Source organism: Leptosomus discolor, chromosome Z (assembly GCF_034619465.1).
Source record: "Leptosomus discolor isolate bLepDis1 chromosome Z, bLepDis1.hap2, whole genome shotgun sequence".
Classification (NCBI taxonomy): domain Eukaryota; kingdom Metazoa; phylum Chordata; class Aves; order Leptosomiformes; family Leptosomidae; genus Leptosomus; species Leptosomus discolor.
The window spans coordinates 61,727,008-61,740,746 of NC_141419.1; the positions used below are offsets into that span (position 1 = coordinate 61,727,008).

At 38.5% G+C, this 13,739-nt stretch overlaps 1 protein-coding gene across 2 annotated transcripts in view; it reads right to left on the bottom strand.

The window, feature by feature from the left end:
* KDM4C (lysine demethylase 4C) overlaps nt 1-13,739 on the bottom strand; it is a 262,110-nt gene that overhangs the window by 79,495 nt on the left and 168,876 nt on the right. For both annotated transcript variants that reach the window (XM_086480286.1, XM_086480285.1), the window contains exons 15-16: nt 5,714-5,769; nt 2,493-2,601 (exon numbers count right to left, since the gene is read on the bottom strand). In XM_086480286.1, coding sequence (XP_086336412.1) covers nt 2,493-2,601; nt 5,714-5,769 — 165 coding nt within the window. The remainder of the gene's footprint in view (nt 1-2,492; nt 2,602-5,713; nt 5,770-13,739) is intronic.

A 13,739-nucleotide genomic window follows, 5' to 3' on the forward strand; every position in this document is an offset into this window, starting at 1 on the left:
GTTAATTCCCCAAAAGGCTCTTTTATAAAAGAGTTTTTCAACACCTGGTAAATTAAACATTTCTGTGTTTTCAACCCCTGAAATAACAATTTCCAATCAGACACATATCTGTGAACTGTTTAAGATCCTCAAAAATCTACTGAGAATTAGATTAATTCTCAGTACTTCTACTGGTTTTATTTTCAGATTAGGAAGAACAAGTTATATATGATCTTAGGAAATGTGTTTTATGTTATCTTTACAAGCACATGTGAAAAATAAAATTTTAAACTTTTGAACAAGAATTTAGAACAGATTACCATTTGAAAGACAGACTATCAATTTAAAGCACTCAAAGTTGCATCTTTACATTTAGAAATAAAGCTACAAAACAAAAAATCAATTAAATGAAAATGTAATTAAAAGGTTAATATTCAAAATGAGCAAGTATAATGTCAGGTAGACCAAGAACCACTTTGGAAATAGTGTAAGGCAGATCCAGAAAATGGACAGTGTCTTTTCCCTAAGACTTTGAATGGGCTGCTAATTACTTTCTAACAGATGATCATCACAGTGATGCACATGCTGACAAATTAAGTCATTTTTATGTAACACGGCAAGGAAAGGGGAAATCATGCCTGACTAACCTGATAGTCTTCTATGATGGCATGACTGGCTGGGTGGATGAGGGGAGAGCAGTGGTTGTCATCTACCTTGACTTTACCAAAGCTTTTGACACTGTCTCCCACCACATCCTCATAGGTAAGCTTAGGAAGTGTGGGATAGATGAATGGACAGTGAGGTGGATTGAGAACTGGCTGAAGGACAGACCTCAGAGGGCTGTGATCAGTGGTGCTGAGTCTAGTCGGAAGCCTGGGGCTAGTGGTGTTCCCCAGGGGTCAGTACTGGGTCCAGTCTTGTTCCACACATTCATCAATGGCCTGGATGAAGGGAGAGAGTGCACCTACAGTAAGTTTGCTAATGACACAAAACTGGGAGGAGCGGCTGACATGCCAGAAGGCTGTGCTGCCATTTGGTGAGACCTGGACAGGCTGGAGAGCTGGGTGGGGAGGAACATAATGAGGTTCAATAAGGGCAAGTGTTGGGTCCTGCACTTGAGGAGGAATAACCCCATGCACCAGTACAGGCTGGGGGTCGACCTGCTGGAAGGCAGCTCTGCAGAAAAGGACCTGGGAGTGCTGGTAGACAGCAAGCTGACCAAGAGCCAGCCATGTGCCCTTGTGACCAAGGCAGCCAGTGGTATCCTGGGGTGTATTAAGAAGAGTGTGGCCAGCAAGTCAAGGGAGGTTTTCCTCCCCCTCTACTCTGCCCTGGTCAGGCCACATCTGGAGTGTTGTGTCCAGTTCTGGGATCCCAGTTCAAGAGGGACAGGGAACTACTGGAGAGAGTCTGTGGAAGGCTACAAAGATAATTAAGGGGAGCGGAGCCTCTCTTTTATGGGGAATGGCTGAGGGACCCGGGTCTGTTTAGCCTGAGAAGACTGAGAAGGGATCTTATCAACACTTACAAATATCTAAAGGGTCAAGAGGATGGGGCCAGGCTCTTTTCAGTGGTGCTCAGCAATGGGACAACGGGCAACGGGCACAAACTGGAGCACAGAAAGTTTTGCCTCAACATGAGGAAAAACTTCATTGAGGGTGACAGAGCACTGGAACAGGCTGCCTAGGGAGCCTGTGGAGTCTCCTTCCCCGGAGATATTCAAAACCCATCTGGATGCAGTCCTGTGTGACCTGCTGTAGGTGAACCTGCTTTAGCAGGGGGGTTGGGCTAGATGATCTCCAGAGGTCCCTTCCAATCCCTACCATTCTGTGATTCTGTGAAAATACTCTTATATTGCACTTACGCACATCTTCTGCTTGTATACATCAACCTTCTTGAATGACACTGTTATTCTAGACGTAACACAGGGTGCAACTGTTAGTAGCTGATGCACTTTTATTTATGTTTTCCACCAGCTTTTGAAACTCCTCAGGAAATAGGTGGTTTTTTCATCCAATATAACGTGTGATCTGTTTCGTGCACATTTTTCAAAACCCAGATGGCAGAGCTATCATGTAACAAACAGATCATACATCCTTTTACCTTCATAAATAGTTCCTTGAGGCAAAAATATATAATGAAGAGACTTCACAAACATCTACTGTGTGATATTCCCAGTCTGTTTGGGTTTCAACACTTTTATCACCAGTATAGTTCCAAAACTGAAATTTTCACAGTTGACACAGGTCACATTTGTTGTTATTCTTTCGGGGGAGGGCAGGCTCAATTGTCTTTTAATAAAATACCATAGGCTGTTAACAGTGTTAATGAATTGCCATTACACATCAAAAAGCCCATCTTGATAAAACCCGTTATTTATTCCTTACCTTAAACATAGTTTACTGCTCTGTACCTGGCAATAATCATCACAATCCAGATTTTTAATACATTTCAAATATTGGAACACCTTAATAGCAAAGAATATAGAAAGTATATATTAATATACTACTCACCAATTTTAATCTTTGCAAAGGTATTCTGCTAGTGTCTATTGGTGTACGTTCTGTGACATTACCAAATCTGACTTCTGGGATGGCAATTGCACATATCACATGTGCCCACCTGTGAAAAGTGGCAAGTCAAGAATATCACCAAAAACCTCATAGAAATACAAGTGTTTAAGACGTTTCATTACTTGCTGTGGGTTTTTTTTTTTAAAGGCAACCATCTCTAGATACTTCCTTATTAGGATTTCCTAAGCTTCTTTGAAACATACTTAGCAAACCCTACAACACTACCACTCTGTGTAAATATAATTTCAGACTGGGGTTTTATTGCAACATTTTTTAAGCATCTTTCACTTTCAACTTCCTAAGCGAAAAAGTTGTAGTTGTGCTTTCCAGATGCATATGTAAAGGCCATGCCATTTGATTCACGTACAGCATTTTTGATTAACTTTACTCAGACCTAACTATTCTTAAGCAACACACATGATCACAATCAGTCATACATCATTTGAAGCATAAAACGAAGTATACCATCTGTTTACAGACACAAAGGTGCAGAAGCAGCAAACTGACCAGGCTGTCACTGTAATGCACAACATGAACTGGATCCCCTTCAGCAGTGGAAACACATGTCAAGTCCTAGCACAAGCGCTACATGTAAAACTTCAGTGCAGCTTCAGGAAGCTTGTCAGAGTATGCTATGTGCTTCCTATACTCATCAGGAAGTACTGCTATACCCTCCAAATGCTGGCTCAATACATAAATCTCAAAAGATGAAAGGCTAAACAAAACAAAATAAAAAGTCTGAAATTAATATTGAACGTGCATATATGAAGTAAAAGAAAAGCTAATGGCATTTTTCTTAACCAAGAGTAGCCTTCTGAGACTACTTCTAAAATCTTTTTCGGGGTAAACAACTAGTATATCTGAAGAAAGGGAAACCTTTCCATTACTTGACTCATATTTATCTTATTCCCTGTCATTCACTGTATATCTTACAGTCAGACACTGTACCCATTTGCTCTTTTTTGTAAGCCCTGAATGCTTGCCTCATTCCACTTTCTAGATCTCCAAAGACACACATTATATGAGCATCTTAGCAGATTAACATGAACACAGGCTGGAGCTGAAAGACATAGAGGGTGATGAAGCAGAACAGAAATAATTTCTTTTTCCTGCACTAGAACGGTGCTATTTCAATAACTTGTATTTGACAAAAATATCTGGAAAAGTATAATGTGACACACAGGGACTAAACAAACTGCTGTCATGTGACATGAAAGTTTTACTGGCCAAAGTGTGAAGAGCTGTATGTAAAGATAACATATCAATTAGGAAGTAATACAGTTCAGCCCAAATAAAAGCAGATAAAGCTTGTAGATCTATCATTATGGTGACAGTTTCATTTATGTTCTAACTTACAGAAGAGTCTTGCTTTAAGACTTTTTTCTTTTTAATTTTTAATAACACCGTTTTTCTTCATTGCTGCCTGCCTGCAAAACAACACTGTGTTTACCATCTAAGCTTTATGGGACATAAACATTATAAATAAAATACCTCTTCAGTAAATCTTCATCCAAACCTTTATACTCTGCCATGTCTCAATCTAACTGGTTGAGAGTCCTAACAAGACTCAAAACAATTACTGTGTTCTGCTCAAAAGAAGGAATCTCAGCTCTCCTACATGGCAAATTGTTACCCTCCCACCACATTTGATTCATTAGCTTTTAAATCTAAGCAATGCTCACTCTATATCTCTAATCAGTACGTCAAAGGGAAAGAAGAGGCAAAGGAATGCATATGTTGGATTCGACACTTGGAGAAAAAAGACATAATTGGAACATACTCTTCCAAAAACCCTCAAAAGTTTGGAACGGTAGTTAATGCTGAAAGACAGAGGAAAGACTCAACAACATGTAGCAAGTGTAAGGTGTTATGGAAACAGGAAACCAAGACTTGAACTACTTTTACAGAACTCTCATTTCATAAATCCGTAACAGTAACCTACAGAGGGATATAACGCAAAACCAAAGACTTATAGTTTAGTTACAGTTATGCAGAGAAAGCAGCTTTCTGCAAATCTCTGTGGATTTTTTTCTATGAATAAATGCTGTGAAACAGTTCCAAAACATTTTAGTCGATCTACAAAAGAGAGGTACGTACTTTCAAAGACGTAACGTGCAATCTATCAGCAGCAGATATCAAAAGAGCGTGATAAATTGTTTCTGGTTTTGGTTTTTTTTATTTTTTAGGGAGAAAAGCAAGTAGCAAATTTAGGGGAGTTTAAAACAGAAGTAAAAAGCAACAGAATTTTTGTGTGTTCGTCAAAACCTCCACTAAAATGATTACAAGATTAATGCTTTCTGAAGGTAAGATGTGGCCTGTGAGTTTCACATAAAACCTCCTCCTAACTGGACAATTTACACGGGTGACACAACCAATTGCAAACTATTGATAAAGAAATTCTTGCCTGATAAGTGGAAAAGAAGGTTGTGGCTAGATCATCTCTTACCACTGCATTCCAAAGGGTTAAAGAAAGAGATCTACATGATATTGCTAAGTTACTAAAATAATTTAATTATGAGAAGATTCAAAATGCATAAATACTATTGCACTATTGGACTTGAAAAAACATTAAGCTGCAACATTTTGCATTTATCTGTTACGGTTACTTGCTATAGTGTTCTGTCATCCAAAACAGAGAAAAATACTGATGCTATTAATAGCATGATGTCAGCAGCAACATACTTTTTGACAGTGTATGGTAGAACTGTATTTTAAGAAGACACTTCAAAAACTAGAATTATTTCAATATGATTCAAATTCATTAATTAAAAGTACTGTTTATAGAAGTTCAAAGGTACGTATTAAATTCTGTAATCACAATTTTCCAGGACCAAAGAAGAAAATACACTTCACTGTTGGATAAGACTTGCCCATGCAAACAATGACAAATGAGCTCTCATTTACTTTCTTTGCACAAAAGCCAGCAGAATAAAATTTGGAACAAGTTAAGTGTGCGCGAATACCAAAACAAATGTACATTTTAGCACCTATTTCACAAAATGCCAGTGGCACACTGCAGTAGGAGTAATTTTCATTCTGCAACAATTCAGCTTAAAAGGACACCATCAAATACTTAGGTTTACAAATACTTTTTACATGGGAACAGATTGGGAATAAAGTTTAAAAGAAGCACATACAACTCCAAAGTATGTATTACTTACTTCTGGTCAGTAGTTTGCTTTAATGCACCACCTCTCAAATTGCAGAGACAACATTCCTAAAAAACAAAACATGTAGAAAAAAAAAGTGAGCTTTACTGATTAGTTACAAATCAGTTTTATTCAATTGATCTTAAAAATACATAAATTGCCAATGTAATTAATTACTGGGTTATAACCTGCCACTTACAAGCATTGCATTTCCTTACAAGAAAAATACAAGAATACAATAACAAAAAGAGAAACAACTCAAATGAGCTAAAGAAAAATATATTTTAAGTATTACTCATAAACAAAGTGACAGAATCACTTTGAAAGCAATACTAAATAAAGAGGCATTTAATCAGAACTACCATAGAAAGGCTGGAACTGCCATAAATATTACGAAGGTGAAACAAAATCAAATGAGAGATAATTACTTTAATAGAAGTTACTGAAAAACTGATGGACAGGCCATTGATCCAACACAAATACTTTGAAAACCTGCTTGTTCCTGACATTTCTAAACTACAGCTGCTGTTCTATCTTCCAATGACCCCTCCCCAGCCAAGAAGGGCAATCAGGAAAAGGAGAGTCCCATGGGTTGAAGTGACAACAGAGTTAATGAAGCAGCACTACTACCAACAAAAATATACAAAGTTGTACTCAGCCCAATGAATGTGTGGCAGTCACAAACAGGAGAGGAGCAGGAGCAGCAGTAGCAGGAGGAGGACCAGGAAGAGGAGAAGCCCCCCAGGCCTCAGCCAGCTTCCCATTTAGCATGAGCATGACATTTACAGTGTGGGATACACCTGTGAGCCAGCTCGGGTCAGCTGCCCTGGCTTTTGCCCCTCCCAGCTTAACCACCTGGCGGGCCTGAAATTGCTAATAGCCCGCATACCATGGCTGGCCTAAGATTCTGTCCCAGCAACACTAGGACACTCACTCCCTGCCAGAGCACCCTTTCAACTATTTAATATTATTGTAGAGTTGTGAAGAAGAGAATTGAGGTTCATTACTTTACCCATAAGATCCTTGGGATGGGACCTAACATCTTACAAATCACAGTTGCCTTTGTAATAGTAAACAGTGACTATTAAAGTCAGGAAACTGAAAGGCTCAAAATGCCAGTTCCTTCAGGTATCCAAAGGAGACTGAACAGGGACAGCTAGTTTCAGCATATAAAGAAGAAAAATGGAAGACAAGGAGGCTGCTATTACAGCATTGAGTAGGAGCTTCAGCTTGTACTGTTTGTAACTTTTGGTAGCCTCTTCAATAGAGGCAACAGCTCAGATGGGGAAAGACATCACTGCATAGGATTTCTCAATTTGGCTGCTGGAGAATAAGTAAAACTGTTTCTTCCAGAACCAACATTTCTATTCAATTAGCTGCATCTTCATGAGGTTCTGTTGCTGCATCTTAGGAAACCTGCTCTTGTATCAAGCCCAACACAAGGCAGAAGCTTATTGGGGGTGGAGGGGCAGTGCAGAGAACAAGTGGAAAGGATAAAACAGGAAGGAGGAAGGAATGGAGGGAGACACGCAGAAAGGGAGCGAAGAAGGCAGGGATGGAGGGAGGGAGGGAAAGAGACAGCAACAGAAGGTAAACCTGAATTACTGTAACACTACTTACTCTTCCACTTCTCTGTCAAAGAGAGATCAAGTCACCAAACTTCATGCCATTCTAGATTCACAGGCCAAATTCAGTACAATGAACCACCTCCTATTTTAGTCTCAAATCATTACTCTTTGAGATGCTGTTGAACCACTATACATAATCACCCCTTTCTTTCCTATACACATCTATCTTCTAAATATTCGTAGATTCTTATGATATTCTAACCCCTTGGTATATTTTTTTTGCCAAGCTATATATACTAGATTCCCTTAACTACTGTTCAAGGTGATTCAAGTCATCTTCACATTCTCTTTCTGTCTGTTGCCCTTCTTCAGATGTCATTAGGAGAGCAAGGTGCTGCCATCTACACAGGTATACTCTCAAGCTTTGTGAAGAACCAATACTATCTTTCTTATCTTGATTATATTTTGGTTCCAAAAAAAAAAAAATTGCTCAGAAAATTTACTGAACTACACACATGTGAGGTAAAAGCTTTCCTAAACTAGACGCTAAGGAATCACATTATTAAGGCTTTATATACATTAATTCACCATGCTGAAATTTTTCTGAAATAACATTACAAAAATTCCACTAAAATGTTAACGGGCACAGTGCACTGTGTCCGGTGAAGTACCACTACAGTCATGGGAAATTTGCTTCTAATTGACATCCAGTTCTCAAAGGCAAGCACTTATATGTGAAAACTACAGCATGAAACAGTCTGTAAATCTTTAAACCTAACTGGGAATCCTGAGGACTACCTTAGCACAACCACAGAGTAATCCTACAGCACTGCATCCTCTTCAATCTGATTCACCTTAGAAGCTTGCTTACAAATCAGGAGAGGAAAGATCTATTTCTTCAGCTCTTCCTTTGATTGATTTTGACACTCCGCATGAATGGGTCATCTTTTCTGCAATCAGTGTTGTTTATTTTTACAAACAGAGCTTGACCACCATCATAGTGAGATAATGACCAATAGAACGGGTCCAACCTGTTCAGTTTATATGTGACAGCTGGAGGTGCAAAATAAAACTAGTAAAAATAGATGGGCACACATCTGCATGACCACATGAGAGTAACAAAACAAATGAGCGAAGCAGCATAGAAAACAATACTTAAAATGGAAAAGCGACTCAGGAAAAGGCAAATACCACAATGTCCTAAAAAAGGAGCTGCGCAGGACTTCTTGAGGATCTGATCCCCAACACATTTGCAGTTCTGCAGAACCATGAAGCGTACAATGTACAGGTAGAATAACATCTGCTGATTGGAGAAGAGAGCATGAGTCTGACTCACGGGAAAAGCTTTCTTCTCCACTTTCAAATGTAAAAGTTCCGTGAATCCCCCACCTGTGAATCCCTCACAATTTTATTTTTTTTTTATTAAAGCACTTTCTTCATATTTGCTATAAAAATCCTTTAGCTGACTACTTCTCTGTTTTGCAAAATAACAGTGGTTTTGCTCCTGTTTTATGAGCTTTGATGTTCTTATGCCAGCTTACTCCAAAAGTCATTACTTGAACGATGAACTTTTCCTGCTTTTACTTTTAAGGAAAATCATCTGCCATGTACCTTATAATGTAACTATAGAGAGTCCAAGGCCCTAAAGAAGTCCCACAAATAAATTACACTGAAATAGCACAAAAGACTTTATATAAGATCATCACAGAATCACAGAATGGTAGGGATTGGAAGGGACCTCTGGAGATCATCTAGACCAACCCCCTTGCTAAAGCAGGTTCACCTACAGCAGGTCACACAGGACTGCATCCAGGCGGGTTTTGAGTATCTCCAGGGAAGGAGACTCCACAACCTCTCTGGGCAGCCTGTTTTCCAGGGCTCTGTCACCCTCAGAGTAAAGTTTTTCCTCACGCTCAGCTGGAACTGCGTTCCAGTTTGTGCCCATTGCCCCTTGTCCCGTTGCTGGGCACCACTGAAGAGTCTGCCCCGAGTCTAGCCCCATCCTCTTGACAACCACCTTTAGATACTTATAACTATCTATAAGGTCCTCTCTCAGTCTTCTCCAGGCTAAAAAGAACCAGGTCCCTCAGCCTTTCCTCATAGAAGAGATGCTCCAGTCCCCTAATCACCTTTGTAGCCCTCCACTGGACTCTCTCCAGTAGTTCCCTGTCCCTCTTGAACTGAGGGGCACAGAACTGGATACAACACGCCAGATGTGGCCTCACCAGGGCAAAGTAAATGGGGAGGAGAACCTCCCTCGACCTGCTGGCCACACTCTTCTTAATGCACTCCAGGACAACATTGCACCTCTTGGTCACACGGGCACATTGATAGCTCATGGTCAACTTGCTGTCTGGAACTCCCAGGTCCTTCTCTGCAGAGACTCCCAGCCTGTACTGGTGCATAGGGTTATTCCTCCCCAGATGAAGGACCCAACACTTGCCTTTGTTGAACCTCAACCATTAGGTCTGTCAAAGGCAAGTATAGGATCCTACACTAGATGTTGCTAACAAATTTCTTCTGAAGGTTTACTGTCTCTTAACCACTGTAAAAATAAAAAATTGTAAATTAGACACCACAAGAGACAGAAGTCATAATCCTCACCTACTAACTGCAGAGCTTTCACACTAATTTAAAAGAAGGAAATTTAAAAAAAAAAAAAAAAAGGAAAACAAAAAAATGTTGGGTGCGGGGCAGGAAGGAGGCAGAAGGCAGCCCAAAAGAAAGAGAAGGTGACTATAAATATCCTCACTACCAGCCAGTAAAATATTTCCCCTATGCAGAACCCATAGGGACCAAATTTAATCCCTTCTAAAAAAACACCTATACAAATGTTTGGTGAGTAGACAGTGGTGATGGGTAAGAATTGTTCACAGTCTGCTGGATACAGGCTACAGCAATTAGGCCCTTAAGAACTACATAATTTCACCAGTGTTCACAGCAAACCTGGGTGGGAAGGACCACAGGCCTGAAGCCCATTAAATCAGTTTTGGAAATCATGTCTACATTGCAATATATTGTCCTATATCCATGTCACATCTATTATTTTACTTCTGGCTTCAACATACTGCAAGCAATGAAAACACAGGGGACCTGATATTTAGAAAGACTAATATAGGTACACCTGCTATGGATGGCAGTCAAATCACATGTACATTAGCAATTATTACCCATGTTCTCACAGAGAAAGAGAGAGAGTGTTTGTGCATCCATGTGTATCTGCTGTCAGCCTGTCCATAAAAATCAGGATAGGAATGGACTGCATTATAGAGCATCACCTTAGAACATATCCAATCTCTGATTCACTATTACTTTGCAAATTCTTTAGACAAGTAATTTTGTCGTTTGTATTTGCATTAAATAATAATTTCTTAAGCATATTATTTTACACTTATCTAAATTAAATCTTAGACCATTTTAAATTGCTCATCTGCTTAAAAAATCTCCATAACATTCTAGAATTACAAAAGAAAACTCTCTCTTTCGTTATCTGTATAAAGTAAGACATCTCCATAGAATTCATAAGCTTTAGCACACTAACATTCACTTCATCTTTTAGTTTTTTAGTGGAGATGATGCATTTTTTTAATAACAATACAGATCATACCCACAGTTTCTGGACTAAACGCTCCCCCTTGCTTACAATGAAACTGAATTCTTCAACCAGCATTTCTAATCTGGTTTATTTTTCATTTCTCTGTTTCAACCACTGCTAGAAACCACAGCAAAAGCCTGAAGTCAATGTGAATTAATCACGCTTCCTTTGCTACATACATCCAAAAGATGGATCATCTTTTTTGGAATGATATGCCACTACTCAGGCATAGCTGCATATTAATTATTGTTGCACAGATAAATACCACAAAAACCCAAGCCTGCTCATGCTCATTTATATTTTAAAATGAATGCATTTGCTTGCCTTTGAGTATCTTTTACACTCTGCCAAAATTCAAAGTCATATTGACAGTAATGCTTATAAAAAGCAGTTTTCACACTTCTGTATTTGCATACTTACTCTATCAGCAATAGCATTCTATATGAGACAGGAAGCTGGCTGACACAGCAAGGCAACAGCATTCAGCCAAGCCATAGCAGAGGGATATATAGTAATTTATATAATGGTTATGCTTATGGACAACTGTGAACATGCCCCACATGATCCCCTTTCTTCTTAAACTGCTATTTCTCCTTTCCTCTACGGTCCTGTAAATTACAATGTCATCTCCAAAGAATTGTATTTATCTAGTTAAATGAAATATGTTACTTATGTTGGTGGATGAAGACACAGTAAAATAAAACATGTTATTCCTAATGAATTTTGTCTGACACATTTTCAACAACTTCCTTGTAAAACGTAGTCTCCATAATCAATCTAACAGTCTCTTCCAGCTCTTTGACATCCCTGCCATTAGGAAGTTTTTCATAACCACTAACCTGAAGATTCCCTGCTGTAGCTTAAGCCTTTTTCTTTTTACTTCATGCATCATAAACATGAAAAACAGATTGCTCCTTTCCTTTTTGCCATTTTCCATCTACAGCTCCTTAGTCGGTTAAATAACCGCAATTTTTTCATCTACTGTCTTCACCTGCACCCATGTCTTCCCCTCTGAAATGCAGTGACAGCAAATCCTCAGTGATGTCAGGCAAAGCATGTTTAGTTGATACTTTTTGCATCCCACATATAGGGAGATGTGTTTACACAGTGTTCACCTTTGAACCAGTGGCTTGTTAAGCTCGTGCACTATAACCTTCAGGACCTCTTCTACAGCAGTGGCTGATATCATTGTTCCCCGTTCCTTTGTCTGTATTCCAGCTTCACCACCTTGCACTTTTCCCTATTTAGTTACATTCTGAATATCTCAATAATTATCAAGATCTTGTTCATTTCCGATTAACCTTACTTCATGGGCCTCATTAAAACAAAAAAAAAAAGCGCGCTTGCATTCAGCTCACATCAGCTTCTGCACAAGGGATAACTACGCAAGCTGCAGTTGGTCAGGCCCGGAAAGAGAAGACCGTATGGTGTTTGAAAGAATCATGAAGTGGCTGCTGTCAAAGGAAAACAGAAAGTAGCAGATTCAAAACAAACAAACAAAAAATGTTCTTCACAGAGTATGCAACTGTTTGTCAGATGCGGATGCTAAAATTTTACACCAGTTGAAAAAGAAGCTGCATAAGTTCATGAAAGAGAAATCTGAAAAAGGCTACCTTTTACTTAGTAAATACAAAGACATTGCCTTTGGCTAAGGCAATTTCTTATTTGCATACTGTAGGAGATTGAGAGAGAATTAGGGAATGCTTGCCCAAAACTTATATTCTTCCCCAGGTATTAATTTCTGGCTATGCTAGAGAGGATAACAGGCCAGAATAGACTTTGGTTTAACTCATTATGACAGAACTTAGTATTCTACACAACCTGCCACTTTAAAGCTTTACAAAATAAATTTTAAAATGTTTTAGAAAAGATACTGAGATACTAGGAAAATCCCATTACTTGGCAGTGCTAATTATACATTACAATATACATTATATATAATATATATTTAATTTTCATGTGTTTATGATTCTGAAAAACAAACAGAATGTCTTCACCAGAATTTATTATTATATTATTATTATAAAGTTATTGTGATAAATTTATTATCACAGCTATATTTAGCAGTGATAACTGAATGACTCATTTCAAGCAATTATAGATTTTGGCTAGTGGTCTGAAGCATGGAAAGTGTTGATTATGTCTTCAGCACCAAGTAGGACACTATTTATGCAGTTAACAACATATTTCCACTTTTTTCTCCTAAACTATTTTCCCTGCTTGTCTATTGACTCTCACTAGTGTCTAAATGCACTCAAAGATCTAAGAAAAGTGGTTAGGATGGGGCTTTTTCCTCAAATATTTCTACTAAGAGGTCAGCACAGTTGTTTCCAGTTTTAAGAGTCAACTGCTACAAAGCTGTGTCACAATAATGCTGATTTACTAGTCTCATTTAAAAGTAGTTAATTAACACAAACATCTAATCTTGAACTCTGCCACAACTAAGTCAAAGAGATACAAATTGTATGGCTAAGGCTGATAAACATCTTTTGTTTTCTTCAAGCCATTTTGGTGGTTTTTTTAGAGAGGAACCCTTGAACTGAAAATAGACAACCTTAGTCTTCCACCTTCTCTCTCAATTGCCTTGTAATGCCCAAGGTCATATTTCCTAACATTATTAACACAGGATGTGCATTTGGATATGGCATTGCTGCCTTTTCAGCTATCTCATTTCCCCAGTTTATTTATATTTGTGTCCATATTTATCCATATGTAAAGAGAAAGGGTTGGTGTTTCTCTTAACACATTTGAAAATGTCATTTTCAGCAATGGTCCACTAAGGGATATTTTAATCTTTCCACACCAGGGGAATAATTTTCACTCAGAAAATAGCTTTTGAGATTACTTAATTTCAATTCAGAGACTGTTAGTATAT